General features: G+C 47.2%; 1 protein-coding gene and 1 long non-coding RNA gene across 2 annotated transcripts; one reads left to right on the top strand and one right to left on the bottom strand.

The window, feature by feature from the left end:
- Positions 1 to 6996: 6996 nt before the first annotated feature.
- RIIAD1 (regulatory subunit of type II PKA R-subunit domain containing 1) lies at positions 6997 to 15326 on the bottom strand. The gene is made up of 5 exons (XM_050751924.1): positions 15182 to 15326; positions 14649 to 14725; positions 8976 to 9022; positions 7706 to 7833; positions 6997 to 7115 (listed from the first exon to the last, which is right to left on the bottom strand). Exons 1-4 carry the CDS (start codon positions 15263 to 15265, stop codon positions 7763 to 7765), a joined length of 279 nt encoding a protein of 92 aa, XP_050607881.1. The 5' UTR covers positions 15266 to 15326; the 3' UTR covers positions 6997 to 7115; positions 7706 to 7762.
- Positions 15307 to 16713, top strand: LOC126932852 (uncharacterized). The gene is made up of 3 exons (XR_007718347.1): positions 15307 to 15373; positions 15505 to 15721; positions 16444 to 16713. It is a non-coding gene; the product is annotated as an uncharacterized LOC126932852 (long non-coding RNA).
- Positions 16714 to 19556: the final 2843 nt, after the last annotated feature.

Genomic DNA, 19556 nt, shown 5'->3' with positions numbered 1-19556 from the left:
CACCAAGTTTACCGCAATCTGACTTCTGCCTACCCCACTGAAGTTATTCATGTTCACATCACCATGACCCAGTTGCAAACTCAGTGGAAACCTTTTGGCCAAAATTCATCTCCCCATTTCCCCTGCCCCTACCTGCTTCCCCTCTGTATTAGTGAATGATTCCAGCATTCTTCTTCTTCCCATGCAAGAAACCTGGAAGTCATTCTAGAATCTACAACTTCTGTAATAACTCCACCCCATTCAAATTACAGGCCCTGCCAATTCCCCTTCCTAAATATGTCTAGAATTCACCTCCCGTTTTCATGCCACTGCATATATCAAGGCCTCACCCTGCAGTTCGGTCTTCCAACACCCCATCGATTTATCTTTCAGCAAATGCATATTGAGCAGCTGCACGAGGTCAGGAGATCGAGACCAGCCTGACCAACTTGGTAAAAATACAAAAATTAGCTGGGTGTGGTGGCATATACCTGTAATCTCAACTACTCAGGAAGCTGAGGCAGGAAAATTGCTGGAATCCAGGAGGTGGAGGTTACACTGAGAGTGCATACTCTGATTTTAGTTTCTTAAAAGATCATTCTAGGCCAGGTGTAGAGGCTCAGAACTGTAATCTTAACACTTTGAGAGACTGAGGCAAGAGGATCACTTGACCCTAAGAGTTTGAGACCAGCCCGGGCAACAAGGCAACCTGGGCAACCCATCTGTACAAAAAGACACTACTGTGGGTGCTGGTCACAGAGTGATGAACAGGGCTGACAAGGCCTCACTGGAGCATGCATTCTTGGGGCCACAGATAGTAACAACAAAATAACCAAGATAGTATCAGACAGTGATAGGGGATATGAAGAAAACAAAACAAAGTGATGTGAGAAGAATGACTAGGGGGATATATATATATATATATATATATTTATTTTAGACGGAATCTCACTCTGTCTCCAGGCTGGAGTGCAGTGGTGTAATCTTGGCTCACTGCAACCTCCGCCTCCCAGGTTCAAGCAATTCTCCTGCCTCAGCCTCCCGAGTAGCTGGGATTACAGGCATCTGCCACCACGCTCAGTTAATTTTTGTATTTTTAGTAGAGACGGGGTTTCACCATGTTGGCCAGGATGGTTTCGATCTCCTGAACTCATGATCCACCTGCCTTGGCCTCCCAAAGTGCTGGGATTACAGGCATGAGCCACTGTGCTTGGCCAAAGGGGAGGTATTTTTTAGTTAAATATTGAAAAATATTTGGGGGAGGCTACTTTAGTTGGCTCACTAGGAAAGGACTCTGTGGCAGTGACAAGAAGCTGTCTAGGGCACTGTTGGCTGCTGGAATACTCCATTTTCCAGCCTCCCTTCAAGAGGAAGCACGTCCACAGTTCTGGCCAATGAAAGTCAGCTGTGGTGGAGGGAAAGCTCTCACTTTTCTGGAAAAAAAAAAAAAGACAATTGCATTGGCAGAGTCCCTTCCTGGTCCTCCTGGTCCTCCTCTGATCATGAGAGAAAGAAAGGAAACTCCAGAGAGATGCAGGCCCTGAACCAAGGCCAGCAGCCACCACCCCCAGACTCGCTATGGGAGAAAAGCAAGCCCTGTTTGTTTAAGCCACTCATGGTGGAGTTCTCTCTTCCTTTCAGCACAGGGCATTCCAACTTCCATCACGAGCCATGTGAACATCTGGAGCAGAGAAATCAGGGAGAGTTCAAAGGCACTAAAATGGAAACTACCTTGGCATGTTTGAGGAACAGAAAAAAGATCAGTCTGGCTAGAACATAGTGAAGTGAGAGGGAAAGAGTAGGTAAGTCTGAGGGGTGGATGGGGTCTTGCAAAGCTTTGTAGCCCCTGGAGTGCCATCTGGATTTTAAGCTCATGGGAAACTACTAATGGGTTTTAGGCAGGAGAGGGCATACTCTGATTTCAGTTTCTTAAAAGATCATTCTAGGCCAGGTATGAAGGCTAACACCTATAATCCCAACATTTTGAGAGACTGAGGCAGGAGGATCACTTGAGCCCAGGAGTTTGAGCCAGTCTGGGCAACACGGCAATCTAGGCAACCCATGCCTACAAAAAAAAAATTTTTTTTTTTTTTGAGATGGAGTCTTGCTCTGTCACCCAGGCTGGAGTGCAATGGCACGATCTCAGCTCACTGCGACCTCTGCCTTCTGAGTTCAAGCAATTCTCCTACCTCAGCCTCCCAAGTAGTAGGGATTACAATTGTGTGCCATCATACCAAGTTAATTTTTTTTTGTATTTTTAGTAGAGATGAGGTTTTACCATGTTGGCCAGGCTGGTCTCGAACTCTTGACCTCAAGTGATCCACTGCCTTGGCTTCCCAGAGTATTGGGAATACAGGTGTGAGCCACCACACCCAGCCTACAAAATTTTTTTTTAAATTAGTGGTGGCATGTACCTGTAGTCCTAGTACTAGGGAGGCTGAAGTAAGAGGACTGTTTGAGCCCAAAAGTTTGAAGTTACAGTGAGCTACACTGTACTCCAACCTGAGTGACAGAACAAGACTGTCTCAAAAATCAATAAAATTAAACTTTAAAACAAGAATTATCCCAGCTGTTACATGGAAGATGGATCAGGGAGTGCAGGTGGGACAGATGCTGATGTGGGTCTCACCCAGCAGTTTTCCTCCCATTCCTGGTCTCTGTTGAGCTTAGGATAGGCCGCGTGACCCTGGTCTGGCCAGTGAGGGGGAGGTGGGAGACCTTCGGAGAAAGCTTGTCTTTGCTGATAAAAAGGGACAAAGTCAGCTGGTGCAGCTCTCTGCCCTTCTCCCTGCCTGAAATGTAAAGAGGACACCTGAGAGTGCAGGAGGCCTCACAGCCACGAAGGGACAGGCTAAGCTGGTAGAGTGAGGACAGAAAAAACCTGGTCTGGGTACTTGTCAACATCATTGACCCTTTGACTCTTGCCTACTGCTGAACTGTTTAGGTGAGAAAAATGACCCCGTATTTGTTTAAGTCACTATAAATTTCTTTTTCTGTTACCTACACCTAAATACATTCTCAACTGAAATAGTGGACAGAGAGTCAGCAGAGACTAGGGTAAGAAGCAACTGAAATGGTGCAGGTGACAGACAATGACAGCTTGGACAATTATTTTAAAAAAAAAAAAAAAGAGTCTCACTGTTGCCCAGGCTGGAGTACAGTGGAGTACAGTGGCGCGACCTCGGCTCACTGCAGCCTTGACCTCCCAGGCTCAGGCGATCTTCCCATCTCAACTTCCTAAGTAGCTGAGAACACAGGTGTGCGCCACTATACCCAGCTAATTTTAGTGGAGTTTTTTGATAGAGACAGGGTTTCACCACGTTGGCCAGTCTGGTCTCGAACTCCTGACCTCAAGTCCGCCTCAGTCTCCCAAAGTGCTGGGATTACAGGTGTGAGCCACCATGCCCAAACAGCTTGGACAATTATGATCATCTCCCTACAGGTCTTCCCATTTCTAGACTTAGTTTCCCCTAATTTGTCTTCCACGCTATTATACTTTCTCAATGCAAATCTCTTTTTTTTTTTTTTTTTTTTTTTTTGAGGCAGAGTTTCACTCTGTTGCCCGGGCTGGAGTGCAATGGCACGATCTCGGCTCACCGCAACCTCCGCCTCCCAGGTTCAAGCAATTCTCCTGCCTCAGCCTCCCTAGTAGCTGGGATTATAGGCATGTGCCACCAGGCCCAGCTAATTTTGTATTTTTAGTAGAGACGGGGTTTCTCCATGTTGGTCAGGCTGGTCTCGAACTCCCGACCTCAGGTGATCCACCCACCTCGGCCTCCCAAAGTGCTGGGATTACAGGCATGAGCCACTGCGCCCGGCCTTCTCAATGCAAATCTCTTTATAAATTCCCCTCGGCTTACAATTCTTTGCTAGCTCTCCATTGCCTACAAGATAAAATCCTAACCTCCTGTGCCTAGTACACAGTACCCTTTGATTTGTCCTACCTTCTTACCTGGCTTTTCCTATCACCACACCTACCCTTGTACTTCATACATCACCCAGGGGGTATGCCACTAGCAAACATCTCCCATGCACCAGGTACTGTCCATTCTTTACCTCTAATCCAAACGACCTGGAGAGGTGGGTATTGTAGGTCTTATAGATGAGAAACCCAGTGCTCAAGGAAGTGAAGTGATTTGGACAAGGCCAGATATCTAGTAAGTGGTGGAACAGGATGTAAACTCTTTGATTTTGAAACAAAAGAGATTCACTATTCTCATTTGCCAAGAAGTCTGAAGGTAGGTGGGTGATTTCTGGGCTGTTTAAGTGCTCAAAGATGCCATCAGGACCCCAGGGTCTCCCCATCTTCCTTTTCTGCTGTTCTAGAAGTCTGGCTTTCACCCTCACACTGGTTACCTCATGGTCTTGAGATGGCTGCTCAGGCTGAGTGTGGTGGCTCACGCCTGTAATCCCAGCACTTTGGGAGGCCAAGGCAGGCGGATCACATGAGGCCAAGAGTTTGAGACCAACCTGACCAACATGGTGAAACCCCGTCTCTACTAAAAATACAAAAATTAGCCGGGCATGGTGGCACATGCCTGTAATCCTACCTGCTCAGGAGGCTGAGGCAGGAGAATCGCTTGAACCTGGGAGGCAGAGGTGGTAGTGAGCCAAGATCACGCCCCTGCGCTCTAGCCTGGGCAACAGAGTAACACTCTGTCTCAAAAAAGAAAAAAAAAAAAAAAAAAAAAAAAAAAGATGACTGTATAGCTCGAGGCATCACATTCAGGTACAAACCAGAAAGGGGAGGGCTATTCCAACCTAATCTGTTGTCCCCAACTCTGGTTTTTTGTTAAGAAAAGCAAAGGTTTTTGTAGAACCCCCAGCATACTTTTACCTCTAGCTCATGAATAAATGGCTGCCCCAAGCTGCAAGGAAGCCTGGGAAGTCAGGGAATGCCATTGTTATGGCTGGACCAGACCAAATTCCATCCACTACCTGGGGCTGAACCCACTGCTGCCCTCAGCAAACCTGGAGTTCCGTTAGCAAGGAAGAAAAGGATAAGGGCAAGCAGGTGACAAACAGGACCTGCCACCACCATCCTGCTCAGCAGAGTCATCCTTGCTCTTGACTACTCTCGTCCCAGGTCTGCCTGTCAAACCCTTTTTTTTAATTTTTTTTTTTGAGACTGACTGAGTCTCCTGTGTCACCCAGGCTGGAGGGCAGTGGCACGATCTCGGCTCATTGCAACCTCCACCTCCCGGGTTCAAATGATTCTTCTGCCTCAGCCTCCCGAGTAGCTGGGACTACAAGCGTGCGCTACCTCGCCTGGCTAATTTTTGTATTTTTAGTAGAGACAGGGTGTCACCATATTGGCCAGGCTGATCTCAAATTCCTGACCTTGTGATCTGCCTGCTTCAGCCTCCCAAAGTGCTGGGATTACAGGTGTGAGCCACCATGTCCGGCTGGCAAACCCTTTCTAATCCATCACATGCCAGTTCTCATGGGATTGCCCTCACTCTCCCAGACAAACCTGGTGCTTTTTCTTCTACCTCCCCTTATATTATGTACCTACTTCCATCAGAGGTATGTAATTGCCAGTATAGCAATTGATGTAATGCGACTGCTCATTCAATTATGCAGACAAGCATTTTCTCTGCAAATGCTTGCTGAGTGCCTGCTATTTGCCAAAGACTGCTAGGAGTCAGGAATTCAGTAGTGAACAAGTTAGATTTTCAGGTTTGGTCCCTGCCCTTATGGAGCTTTCAGTCTAATAGGTGAGATATTCAGACAGGTAAAGTTATGGGAGAAAAGAAGCCCATCTCCTCAGACTATAAACAGTTCTGTGGCGGGACTATCTTTATGTCTTGCCCCCAGGACATAGCACAGCATCTCACACAAAGTAGATGCCCTATGAACATGTGCTAAATTCATTCTTTACTCAGGAAGGCATTGAAATGTCCCTTAAGTGTAAATATTTTATAAGAAAAGGATTTCTTATTTCTGCCAGGAAACTCCCCCAAGAATGAACCACTATACTCTCCCAGTATTAAATCATGTGCTACAGCATCTTGGAAAATGCTTTGCTCTCTCCCCACATTGTTCCAGGTCTCTTTCCCCAGGAAAGGTTCTCGCATTGTCTAATACAACACTTCACATCAGAGGTCCTTAGTAGATGTGTGTTTTTTGCTAAAGTGTTCGTTTGGATTTTCTAAAGAAGGATATCTTATTGTCAGTGCCATAGCTCCTGAAGTGTGACTCTGAAGGCACTAAAAATAACTCCTCAAGTTCCTATTCCATAGCTTATTATGTATAGTTTTAATAGTTCTTTAAACACGCTGTTTTGTTGCCCTTTCTACTACTGCAGGTGACGGCAGCTAGGAACAAGGCCGACAGAGACAAGGCAGATAAAAATAATACAACCCCTGCTTTGGTCTGGGCTTCTGTTGCTATGGTGATGTTGACACGTAACGCACAGGTGAGAGGTTCTTTCTACAGTGGAGCCAGCGGATCGTGCAGGCCAGAGGGGTAGGACATAACCACGAAAGACCCCTAAGCTCCTAGGCCTGAAAAGGACTTCCTGAGGCCATCTGGTCCACTCCCATACCTCTTACCTGAAATCAAGTGGATGGGCAGCAAGTTCCCCAGAGTCCTCAAGAACAAAGCCCACAACTCCCAGATCCCTTGGTGGGCACATATTTCACAATATCCATGACCCTGAATGGGTTTTCTGTGGCTAATCTCACATTATCTTGATGTCCTTCCAGCCCAATTCCTCTTACAATTGCTTCTATGGAAATCAAAGTTAATCATCACCTTATACTCTGTACAGTAACCCAGGAAGTAAGATAAACAAGAAAACAAAACCACAGCTGAAGCATGGACTCGCTTGTTTCTGTGCCCCCATGATCAGCTGTGTTCTTCTCAGGGGGTGGGCACGACAGCCCACTGACCCAGCAAGAGGCCCCTGGCCGCCCTGAAAGCGGAAACGGGCCTGCTGCCTCGCACGCCAAAGTGGGGCAGAGCAGCCCTCCCATGAAGGATGGCTTCCTCTTCTTGAGTGAAATAAAGCAGAGAGAGCTGGAAGGTCTGTGTTTAATGAATATCTTTGAAAGCTTTTGTGACAGTAGACAGAGCCCAAGGCAGCTTGGAAACCCACACTGATGGCAGGAGGGCTCTCATGCCTCCAGATGACCCTGCAAAACAAAAATGGTTCCACTAGATTAGGAGTGTGACCTTTTCTCACCTCATTTTTTTTTTTTAATCCCAGCTTTCAATATCATTTCAGGAATCATTCTGCCTGAAAAACTTGTGGTGGCCTCAATGGCACAGCCTGGCTTGAAGATGAGGCAGGAATGGGAAAGTGCCCAATCCAAGATGCAAGGAGGGAAACTGCTCCCACCCCTTCCAGAAGCAATGGAAACATCTCTCACCACCAAGGTCACACGGGAAAGGCCACCGGCAGGAACATCATCGTGATGCTAATGGTCCCCTCCCCATCTCCCTGTTGCCATCTTTACCCCTGAACTACTGTACTCCCACTTCCACTCTCTTAATCCATTCCACTACATTAAGAAGCTTCCTGATACTGACATGACAGATCAACCCTGGGCCTCTCGTCACAGTCCCTAATTCCCCCAAAACAGTATAGGAAAAACTAAACATTTGCATTAAACTTCTCTTTTAAATTCTCCACTTGATTTCTTTCACACCCTGGACCAATAAACCACAGCTTATTTTCGCAAGAGTAAAGAAGCCTCTGTCTGTAAGTGAGGTTAACACCCACCCTGAGGCTGGATTCTGTCTGGTCTCTCCCAACAGCCGAGCATCATGATGTTGCTAATTAAGCCACTTTCTTGTCTTTAATTAGCTGCATGTGAATTTTGCTGGGAAGTCTTGGATCCGTGAAGTAGTCTGGGATAAAAATCAAAAAGAAGACATCATCTATACCCAAAGGGAAAAGACTTACCCACGGAAGGAAACAGCTTACTCCACCAGAAAGTTAGGATGGCTTGGTACTAGCAGAACTGCTACTAGTGGCCCTGCTTTACAATGTAATATGGTAAAATGAGCGGTCACTGCCCCCACCCAAGCAGTTCTGAGTCTGCCAGCTCCAACATTCCCAGGAAGGGCGCCCAGAGGCTGGCTGCCGCCCCTCCACGCTGTGCCTGCCCCCACCCCCCACCTACCCTGTGCTGCACCGTTTGCTCCTCCGCCTGCTGACGCACAGAGAGCCATCAGAGGGCTCAGGGATTCTCTGGGTTTTCTGCTCCAGGCCCATCTTGGGGCCCAAATAAATGCCAAGTATTATTCTTGTCTCAGTTCGGCTTGCCAGCTCCCGTCTCTGAGCTATCACGCCTTCTCTGAGAATACCCTCTCAGAGGAGAGCCAAGCTCTCGCAGGATGACGCCAGATGAGGGTTTTTATACACCCAGCATACTGTGAATCACAGGCAGCATCTGCTGCGCTAGCAAAGGCGTATTGAGATTCCGTTAGCAATGGTTTGAGGTCTGGGAGGTACCCAATTCTCAGGACTAACAGGACCCAAGAAATTGTTGGACCCATCCCTTTCCCTCTAAATACCATTGACCTTAAGGCATCTCGGGCAGCCAGTCCATTAGAATCACCTGGGGAGTCTTTAAAGCCCTGTATGCTGGGCCCCACCCCAGACTAATTAAATAAAACTCTCTGGGGGTGGGGCCTGAGCATCAGTATTTCTAAAAGCTCCCCAGGTGATTCTGATGCACAGCTAGGGTTGAGAGCCCTGCTTTAAGATTACCAAGGGAAAAGCTGCTGATACGTTCCTTTGGGAATCTCAAAATTCTTAACCATCCTCACCATGAGGAAGTTCTGCCTCATTTCTGGTCTGTCCTCATTTTAAGGAAATGATGATGGAGGAAAGAAAAAGCTGAGAAAAAGTTCCCTTGGGGGACATCAGGTGAAGGAGTACCCCAGACTCCGCAGGGAGAATCCTGGGCTCATTCAAGTTTAAACTCATAAACATGCTCCCCGTGCTGGCTTTGTCAGATACCCAAAACCGATGCTGCCTTACTCACCTGCAGCAAATTCTAGGATGTTGTCTGGTCTTTTCAAAAATATTTCTCTGGAAAACACGAAGGGATAGGATGGGAGGTAAAGCAGACTTTAAGGCAGGCTGTGGCTACACTTCATGTCCTGTGCTTTCACAGAGTAACCTGAGACACAACCATCTTGGGAGTCAATAAATCCGCAGACTCCTGACAAAGACCCTTTCATTCGTGATTTTCCTTCAACTCCATATCTAAGGCAAGGAGCAAAGCATCCTAAATGTCAATACACTAGGATATTGCTTACGTCACAAAAGAGCTGTGCTGCAGTCAAGTGGGGCTTGTCATTCCATCAACAACCTTTTTTATGGTGCATTTATTTATTTATTTGAGACAGGGTCTCACTCTGTCACCCAGCCTGGAGTACAGTGACGCGATCACCCTCCCTGGCTCAAGAGATCCTCCCATGTCCAGCCTCTTGACTAGTTGGGACTACAGACATGTGCCACTGCGCTGGCTAATTTTTTTGTAGCGGCAGGGTCTTACTATGTGGGTCCAGGCTGGTTTCGAACTCCCAGGCTCATGTGATCCTCCTACCTCGGCCTTCGAAAGTGCTGGGATTACAGGCTTGAGCCACGGCACCCAGCCTCAACGACCATTTTCACTGAACCAGATCTCAAGCCAAGGGCAAGAGGCAAAGATGAAGAACATGCCGGCTGGCCCACGACTGGTGGGAGATATGCAGCCCCACAATGTCCTGAGTAAGCTTAACCATGAATTCAAGGGGCAGAGGGAGATACAATAAACAGAGCTAAAAGATGGACCTCAGATGGTTGTTGGCCCCTCAGTCCAGCAAAGAGACACTGTGGTAACACCTGCAGGGCCAATGCCACTAGAGAGTTGAAAATGCCTCATATTGCATAGTTTTATGGTTCATAAAGTATGTTCACAAATATTGTCTCACTTTACAACAACCCTGTGAAACAGCCATTATTATGCCCCCATTTTACATCCAAAGAAACCAAGCCTTCAAAAGATTAATGATTTGCCCAAGTTCATAAACTTGGTAAATAAAGTAAAGAGGGGCCAGGTCTTGTGACTCCAAGGTCAGTGCTATCTATAATATGTTCTCTTGGCCAAGGCCTCCCAACTCCCCAGGAAGCCCCTCCTTATCCTAAGCTTCAAGAATTTTGCCCCCCTTCTCCTTCAATTCATTTTGATAATTACTGAACACAAATTTGTGTAATTGCACTGGATATGAGTGACTGCTTTTTTCAAAATAAAATAAAATATAGCCCTACCTCAAATAACTTACAGGCAAGTAAAAAGGAACAGGTTTGTTTTCAAATGTCCAAAAGGTCAAGGAACCTCTGACAAGTGCTAAAGAGGATATTAAATAGTGCTCTGGGAGATCAGAGTGGGGAGAGAGGTTACTGAGAGGAGGAACCCAACAATCTTCACAAAGCAGCTGGCATTTGAGAGGACCCTTGAAGTACACATGGGATTGTAGTAGGCGGGATAAGGGTGGAGGGACAAGAACATTCCAGATCCAGGGAAACAGCAAGAGCAAAGGCTTAGAAAGAGAAACAGTTTGTGTTCTATAGACTACGACTTCCTTGAGGGTAGGAAGTGGGTTGTAGACACCTTTCTATCTTGAGTCCAAAAGAGCACTCAAGGGGCCATCTTTGCCTGAGCTCCATCGGGTCAGCAGAATGATCAGAAATGTGGTCTGGCTGGAGTGAGGGACGAATGCAGGGAGTAATGGGAAACAGAAGAGGCTCTATTACGGAGGGCCTTGAATGCTGGGGAGAGACATTTATACGCAGTCTGAAAGACAATGGAAATAGACAAAACACGGCATAACACATGATGGAATATTATACAGCAGTGAGAAAGGAGTATCTACAAGATACCACTGAGCAAAAGGAAACAGGCACAAAAGAGCACGTAGTGTAGAATTCCATTCATATAAAATATAAAAGTGCACAATAAATCCATGCTAGCAGAAGTCAGGATACTAGCTACTGTTTTAAGGGGAGTGCCTGGGAGGGGCACAAAGGGTGTGAGGTGCTGGTAAGGTTCTATTTCTTCATCTGGACAATAGTACCATGTGTATTTTCACCCTGTGACAGTTCATCTAGCTTAGGATATGTCACTTTTCAGTATATTTCAATAGAATCTTTAAAAATAAACCCAAAAAAGCAATGTTGTGGAACTACTGAAGATTCTTCCAGCCAAGGAAGGACACGATCACTGCTGTATTTGTAATCCCAGCACTTTGGGAGACTGAAGCAGGCAGATCATGAGGTCAGGAGTTTGAGACCAGCCTGGCCAACATAGTGAAACCCCATCTTCACTAAAAATACAAAAAGTTAGCGGGCCTGGTGGTGGGCACCTGTAATCCCAGCTACTTGGGAGGCTGAGGCAGGAGAATCGCTTGAACCCTGGAGGTGGAGGTTACAGTGAGCCGAGATTGTGCCACTGCACTCCAGCCCAGGTGATAGTGAGAGACTCTGTCTCAAAACAAAACAAAACAAAACAAAAAAACGGTGGCTCACGCCTGTAATCCCAGCACTTTGGGTGGCCGAGGCGGGTGGATCATGAGGTCAGGAGATTGAGACCATCCTGGCTAACACAGTGAAACCCTGTCTCTACTAAAAAAAAAATACAAAATAATTAGCCGGGCGTGGTGGTGGGCACCTACAGTCCCAGCTACTCGAGAGGCTGAGGCAGCAGAATGAATGGCATGAACATGGGAGGCAGAGGTTGCAGTCAGGCGAGATCACGCCACAGCACTCCAGCCTGAGCGACAGAGCGAGACTCCGTCTCAAAAAAAAAAAAAAAAAAAAAAAAAAAAAAAAAAAAAAGACTTTCTACAATTTCATACCTGGCTATCTCATATCTGCAGCACAAAACCCAAGGTTTCCATGTACCTTAAAATAAGTCAGATTCCTACTCTTTCCATTTTGCAGGTCCAAAACTCAAGGTGTCAAGAGTTTGGTACGCTGTATTTACCAGTATAGGCTGGAGAATTGTGGCTGAATGGCCATAAATCATCAGGATCCAAAAAACCCAAGTGGGGAGTTTGCTTCCCAGAAAGAACCCTTCAGAGCTTCTTTTGGCTTGGAATGAATCAACAGCAGAGATTTGCAGAACAGACAAGGACAGGCACGGTGCTCAGGACTCTGCCCTCACTTCTCCCTTCCTCTTTTCTCACAGGAAGGACCATGTGAGGTGACCAGCAGGGACAGAGGCTGATTCTGGTTCACCCTGGTACCAATCAAAGGAAACAAGGACACTGAACAAACAAAAGTAAACCCTAAAACTTCAAACACGAAACCCTCCGCAAGCTCCACCCAGGAAAAGAGGTCAGGAGGATTTCAGGTGGAGTAGCTTTAGGGACAGCAAAAAGAAAAACCTGGTGGCCTACCTGGCCTTGACAGGAGCATGGTAAGAAAGGAAAGGAAGTATCTGGGGCTGTCCCCACAGCAGCCAGTCCCAGACACCCAGGCTGCTCCTGGAGACTGTTCCTGGACAAAGAGAGAAGCAAGACCATCCCTGACAGGTGACTGAAACAACTCCTTCTTCATTCATCAACCCCAAGTATTCTAATCCTGTTGTTTGAGAGCAATGCAAATGTTGATTTAGTTCCAGCTTTTAACCTCTATCCCCAATCTCTCTGCTGGATCTACTTCTAACTTGGAGAGCAAGCTCCCCAAGATAGGAACGGTATCATCTTATTTCCCTTTAGAAGAAAAGTTGCAAATGGTGACGGCCTGATCCTCAGGTCTGATATTGACAGAGGATCCCTAAACTGTCTTTTGCCCAAGGCTTATCCCTGGCCAGCCTTCATAACTGGATAGGTTACAGTTTTCTCTGTCTCCTTCCCCTATCTGCCCTCTGAGAATCTGTTGCCACTTGGAGAAACGTCTATAATATGAATAGTGAGTTTTTATAATTTTTATTTTATAGGACAGAATCTTGCTCTGTCGCCCAGGCTGGAGTGCAGTGGCACAATCTCGGCTCACTGCAACCTCTGCCTCCCAGATTTAAGTGATTCCCCTGCCTCAGTCTCCCAACTAGCTGGGATTACAGGCACGTGCCACCATGCCTGCCTAATTTTTGTATTTTTAGTACAGACGGGGTTTCCCCATGTTGGCCAGGCAGGTCTTAAACTCCTGGTCTCAAATGATCCACCCGCCTTGGCCTCCCAAAGTGCTGGGATTACAGGCGTGAGCCAACACATCTGCCCAGCCAACTTTTTTTGTTTGTTTGTAACTGAGTTTCACTCTTGTTGCCCAGGCTAGAGTGCAATGGAGCAATCTCAGCTCACTGCAACCTCTGCCTCCTGCGTTCAAGCAATTCTCCTGCCTCAGCCTCCCAAGTAGCTGGGATTACAGGCGTGAGCCCCCGCGCCCAACCTGGACAACTTTTGAGAAGACAAAGGAGGGCCTGACTCTGGCTATAAGCACACAGTCCAGAGGGGAAATGGGGACCAACTGCTGACAGCACAATACAGTGGAGGGTTTGAATCCTGGTTCAGCAACTTTGGGAAGGTACTCCACCTTTCTGAGCTTAAATTTTCTTACTTGTAAAATGAAAATGACAATAACTTGTCTTTTTTTTTTTTTTTTTTTTTTGGTGAGATGGAGTCTTGCTGTGTTGCCCAGGCTGGAATGCAGTGGCGCTATCTCGGCTCACTGCAACCTCCACCTCCTAGGTTCAAGCAATTCTCCTGCCTCAGCCATCCCAAGTCGCTGAGATTACAGGCGCCCGCCACTATACCCAGTTAATTTTTGCATTTTTAGTAGAGACAGGGTTTCACCATGTTGGCCAGGCTGGTCTCCAACACCTGACCTCAGTTGATCCACCCGCCTCAGCCTCCCAAAGTGCTGGGATTACAAGCGTGAGTCACCATGCCCAGCCGACAATAACCTGTCTTTTGTGGAGGTGCTGGGAGGATCAGCAAAAGTGTTCCAAGATGCCACACACTGCGTGGGCACTGGGAACACAAACACACTCCACTAGCTCGGAGCTTTGGACCAGTAACAGAAGACTGACAGCGCAACTACAATACAGTGTGGTAAGTGCTAATGTGGTAAGTGCTAAGGGAAACAGCACAACGCCTGGAGATGGGTGCCATTATAATTATTTAAACCTTGTCTATTTGTCTATAACCAAACAGCATTTGAGAGAGCTCTATTGTTTTCATCCACTGATGCTCTGTGATTTTTTTCTTTTTTTTAATTCTCTGCCTTTCATCCCATTAGGATATGTTTCCATTCAAGCAAATGTCAGGCTGAAAGGAGGGTGGGGGAAGGAAAGAACATATTCCAGGATACACTGGTAAATTGTCTTCTCTTCCCCAAGAAAAGAGTGGCTTCCAATGCTTGGAATTTTTCTATAGTAATGTTTTCACGTAGGGAAGGGCCAACCAGACAACTGATTTTTGTTTTAAGTTCAACTAGTGATTTTGTTAAGCTCCTATGGTTGAGAATAGTGTTCTACACCCAGTGGATGGCTGTTGGGTTTCTCAACGCCAAATTCCCTCTTCCAAGTGTCATATGGTATGTATTTATCCTTACGGTTAAAGTAAATGAATAGACATATTTTTAAGAATTTAGAGATAACTGAAGGAAACCTCTAGCGATAACGAAGAAAACCCTGGGTGCCACAAATCCCAGAGCCTGGAAAACCACCTACCTGAAGAAACCACTTATGAGCCACTCTACTTCTTTGTGGGTCCTTAGGTACTTTTCGTTAGCAATCCGAGTCTGAATCTGGGGGGCAAGAACAAAAGGTCACTCCATGAGGAAACAGATGCAGGGTTCAGCCCTGGAGATGTGAGGGGCTGCGGGAAACGGCGTGCGCATTTAACCCAAGTCTTTCCCCAGGATGCTTGAAAGTTTAAGCCACCCATCTTCTTACAGATAAAATATCATTCTGCCGCCTGTTCAGGCTGAGGGGCCTTAACTAAGGTCGGATGTGTAATTTCGGCCCATTTCTCTCGCCGAGTCCCTGAGTTAGTTCTTCCTGTACTCTCAGACACCCATGGCGCTCTGTGCTGGGCTCAGACGCCCAGAGGTCCGCCGGGGGTCCCCCCCTGCACCCTCCCCACTTTGTCAGGGAACAGGCTCCCGCTCCCCTTCTCTCGGCTGCTCTCTTCCCAGTCTGGGCCCCAGTCCTTGGGAAGCTACACTTTGGTGGACGCCGGGTAGGGGCGCGGGCGCACCCACCTTGAATTTTCGCAGCTGCTCCAGCTGCGCGGCGCTAAGCACCCCGGGGTCGGGCCGCCGCAGCAAGCTCAGCGGCGTCTCCATCTTGCTGCGGTCGTCAAGGCGACGGGCCGCGAGCCGGCGAGGCCCCGCCCTGCCCCCAAGCCCGGCCCCTTCAGCGAAGCTGGGGCGAGGGACTGAGGGAGCTGAAGGGTGAGCTCCGGGGCCGGGGCGGGGTCTCTAAAGGATCGTGTTTCCAGGATTGGGGGACTGATTTCTGGACTTAATTGTATGTGGAATGAGCCCTTCTTGACCCCACCCAACCTCAGTTTTTTTTTTCTTAGCTCTAGAGTAAAACAACAGGAAAAAAGATCTCCCAGAATCTGCTTCCAGACTCCCTCACTTGGACAGAAGCTAGAGGAAGCCTAGTACTGGGGAAAGAGAACCCAGGCTTATTCCCTTTCCACTGTCCCAGAAGCCAACCCGTCCCTCTGTCCTGTACACATTCGACACTGGAGCCGTGGATTCTTCAAACAACGTGGAAGCACCCCAGAACATAGAGTGAGCTGAGTTCTGCAAAGGAAGGAACGTTCTCTCCAACTAAAGATGTTGGAAAGGACCCCGGGGACATTCTGCCAGAATTTCCCCCTCTTGGACTGACTTTTTTGTGTAGATTAACTTTCTCTTCACCCTGTTCTCATAAATTCTAAATTATTTTCTTCCACTCCTAACTGAACACGGGAGGAGAAAGGGAATTTGGTTTTCAAGATTTGTTCTTCTAGTATCTAATTAAGAAGAGAAAGTGAAACATAAAGCCAGAGAGCTGAAAATAGCCACGAGAAAGGGCATGAGCCTGTCTATCAATACACACATGCCGAGCTCCTACCCCCGCAGAGATCGTGCTCAGCAGAGGCCTTCTGAGAAGCAGGAGAAAAAACGGGAGGCTGTCTTTTCAGATTTGTGAACAACTCCCTAAGGAGCAAGAAAATACCATGAGAAACAAGCTCAGCATTAGGCCCTGGTCGTGGATAGGGTTGTCAACGGTCTGCCTCTGTCTTTCCAGCAAAGACTGAGGAAAAGAAGTGAAAGTGTTGGCAGTTCCCAAGCCAGGGAAAACCACAAGAAGTAAATTAGTTTGTGGGCTACAAGCCACTTCCCAGGAACCCCATCCCAGTTAGTGATCATTTTGGTTGTTTGTCTTTTTTTAAGAGAGAGAGAGAGTTAATAGAGTGAGAGAGAGATAAGCTGCCATCTGTCAGAAGTGATTTTTTTTTTTCCGGCAGGAGCAAGAGGTTAACCAGAGATAATGGTTCCTGTTGGCCAAGATCTGTCTTCTCCCCACACTCCCTCCAGAGAAGCTAGTGGTGGCACCTCCAGAGCTGTGCCAGCCAATAGAGTTGTGCCAGCCAATACAGTCTCCACGAGCCACCTGTGGCTCTTGAACACTTGAAATGTGGCTGTAGGTGTTAAATGTGCAGCAAATATAAAATAAACACTGGATTTTGAAGGCTTGATATGAAAAAAATCTCATTGATAACATGTAATTGATTTACATGTTGAAATAGTATTTTGGATATATCAGGTTAAACAACATTTATTATTATTATTATTATTTTTTTTTTTTTTTTGAGACGGAGTCTCACTCTGTAGCCCAGGCTGGAGTGCAGTGGCCGGATCTCAGCTCACTGCAAGCTCCGCCTCCCGGGTTCACGCCATTCTCCGGCCTCAGCCTCCCAAGTAGCTGGGACTACAGGCGCCCACCACCTCGCCCGGCTAGTTTTTTGTATTTCTTAGTAGAGACGGGGTTTCACCGTGTTAGCCAGGATGGTCTCGATCTCCTGACCTCGTGATCCACCCGTCTCGGCCTCCCAAAGTGCTGGGATTACAGGCTTGAGCCACCGTGCCCGGCCAACAACATTTATTATTAAAAGTGATTTCACTTGTTTCTTTTTGCTTTTATGTATGGCTACTAGAAATTTTTAAGCCATATATGTGGCTCGTATTATATTAGACAATGCCAGAGCCTGGACCAGCAAACCTACACACACAGACACACACAGGCATGCACAGTGTTCTCTACCTCCCCACCTCCAAGTAGAAAATTGATATCCTCCCTCTGCCAATCTATGATCTTCTTGTGCTTTGATAATCAATCAAGCCTTTCTTCACTGATCACATTCTATGGCCCAAAATGCCCATGTATGAGAGGGGCTACTTTTTGTTTTTTTAACAGCGTCTCCATACTCACTATTATGTATTGTGTTGGCCTGTCTTACTTTCCACTTGAGGTGGAAGTCACTTGAGGGCAGGAAGGTTATAGAATCAATTCTTTGTGCGCTCTCATAAATTCTGCTGCAGATGTCTTCACTCTGTATTCAATTTGTGAAGCCAGACAGTATTTGATGACTGGTCACTCTGCCCACACATACCACCACATTTTGCCCTTTCTGAAAAATATCCCAGTTATCCGGCATTTCTCATTTCCTAAGAATCTAAAGCCAGGATCAGAGCTCTCCCTTTACAAATTCAATAATCTTTTTATGTAGGGCAACCTAGCTTTGACTGCAGAGGAATGAAAAAGAGGGTGAGCTTGGGGGTAGTGGCAGAGAAAGTATCCTGGAAGCCTCTGTCCCTCCTAGAGAGAAACTTTCTGGAATAGGCGCTGGAGTCTCAGGGCTCTTCTGTCTTTACCTCACAGGACTCCCATCCCATGGCCTGAAAGAACACCAGAGATGTGTTCACAGTCACTCAGCAAGGAGAGTCTGATGAGAGGTACCACTCTTCTCCCCTAAACCCTACCTCTTCTCTCAGACTGACACCTTTAATCTAAGGACCACAAACTAAGCAAAGGACTGGAGGCATTTTGCTGCCTGCAGCTGTCTCCCCAATTACTGACTGGGAGGAGGAGTGAGGGGAGTTCATTTTAATTCATTTTTGTGAATGTTTAATATTTCAATTAATATGATTAGCCCCAAGCCTGAATGAGCGGCAGGGCGTCAGATCTGCTGAGAAGACATAGAGTAATGAGATCAACAGGGCCATAGGGTCTTCCCCTTCTCCATCCTCAGAGGGCATGATCTGTTTAGCATCTCCATAAATACCAAGATCAGATTAGAAGGCAAGGAAAGGAGCAGTGGGGGTGGGGTAGGTGAGTGGAAAGTTACTTTCAAGATATATTTGCCCTTCTAGATTCCCTGGCTCTGCCATCACTCGCTGCTTCTGAGCACTCACCACTGAATCCTCTAGCACCTCCCCCACTGCCACCCCATCTTAGAGGACCCTATTTGGTGGACCTGGGCATCCATGTGTTGAAGTGTAATCAAGTCTACACACATACACATTCACTCAAATGCAAGCACCTGCCAGAGTGTGGCTCCAGGCCACAACAAAAAAACAGGCTAAGGAAGGATGGGAGGTGGTCCACAGAATCAAGCAGTAAAAAGAAGGACTCTCTCTCATCCAGGGCTTAAATGGAGACAGAAGAGGAAGAAAGGCCAGACTTCACCACTGCTCCTATTCTCAAGAGGAATGTTTGATGTGGGAGTTAAATGCGTGGACACAGGAGCCAGACTGCCCGGGCTCCAATCTCAGCTAGACCTCTTTCTAGCTGCATGGCTTTAGGCAAGTTATTTCAGCTCTGTGTCTTGGTTACCTCCTCTCTATTTGGAGATAATGACAAAATCTACATCATAGGGGGTGGTGAGGGTTTAGGAGTTAGTAAATATAAAGCACTTGGCACAAAGCCTGGGACACTGTAAGAGCCATGTAAGCACTGGCTGTTACTATTATTTTCCTTCCAGAAGAGAAGCCTGCCTGCTGTGATAGCTCAGGAATGGAGGCCCCTGGGACTCAGCTGGGACACAGTTTAGAGACACGAGTGCCCTGTGGAAACAGCAGCCCTACTCCGGGGGTGAAGAAGGGAATGACAGGAAGACAGGGTGCTCTACAAAAGCCCAGAACCCCAGGAGAGCCCCCGTTGCTGAGCACTGACGGAAAGCAAGGGCTGCCACCACTGACAAGGTCTGATGTCCACAGATAATCCCTGCACTGAGGGTGTGCTCACGCTCCCTCCAGATCGTGGAGCCTGCCAATCATCCATAGAAGTATCCACGTTCAGGGGAGCAATGGTCCCCGAATGTGCCTCCCCTGCTCCTCTGTGCTACCTGGCTCAATTTGAGTCCCACTCAAAGAACCCAACTGAAGAAAGAAGCAAAGGAAAGAGTAATTGGGTTTCTACATCCTAAGGGGAAGCTTGACAGCTGTGGTTCTTCCCACTGAAGGAATCAGGAATCCACTGTTGTCAGAGGTTCTTTGCATGAAGTGTTTGTTAAGCTCCTGCTACGCATGAGCAAGACAGGGTGCTAGACACTATGAACAGTAAGATGCTGAATTAAAC

Source organism: Macaca thibetana, chromosome 1, assembly GCF_024542745.1.
Source record: "Macaca thibetana thibetana isolate TM-01 chromosome 1, ASM2454274v1, whole genome shotgun sequence".
NCBI classification, from domain to species: domain Eukaryota; kingdom Metazoa; phylum Chordata; class Mammalia; order Primates; family Cercopithecidae; genus Macaca; species Macaca thibetana.
The sequence above is the reverse complement of the archived record's forward strand: the minus strand, read 5'-3'. Positions and strand labels throughout refer to the sequence as shown.

Coding starts and splice junctions, on each gene's coding strand:
- RIIAD1 (XM_050751924.1), bottom strand. CDS start 15,265: ATGGAGACGCCGCTGAGCTTGCTGCGGCGGCCCGACCCCGGGGTGCTT. Junction 9,023..14,648: donor CTCATAAGTGGTTTCTTCAG/GTAGGTGGTTTT, acceptor CGTGTTTTCCAG/AGAAATATTTTTGAAAAGAC. Junction 7,834..8,975: donor CATCCTAGAATTTGCTGCAG/GTGAGTAAGGCA, acceptor TTTTTATCCCAG/ACTACTTCACGGATCCAAGA.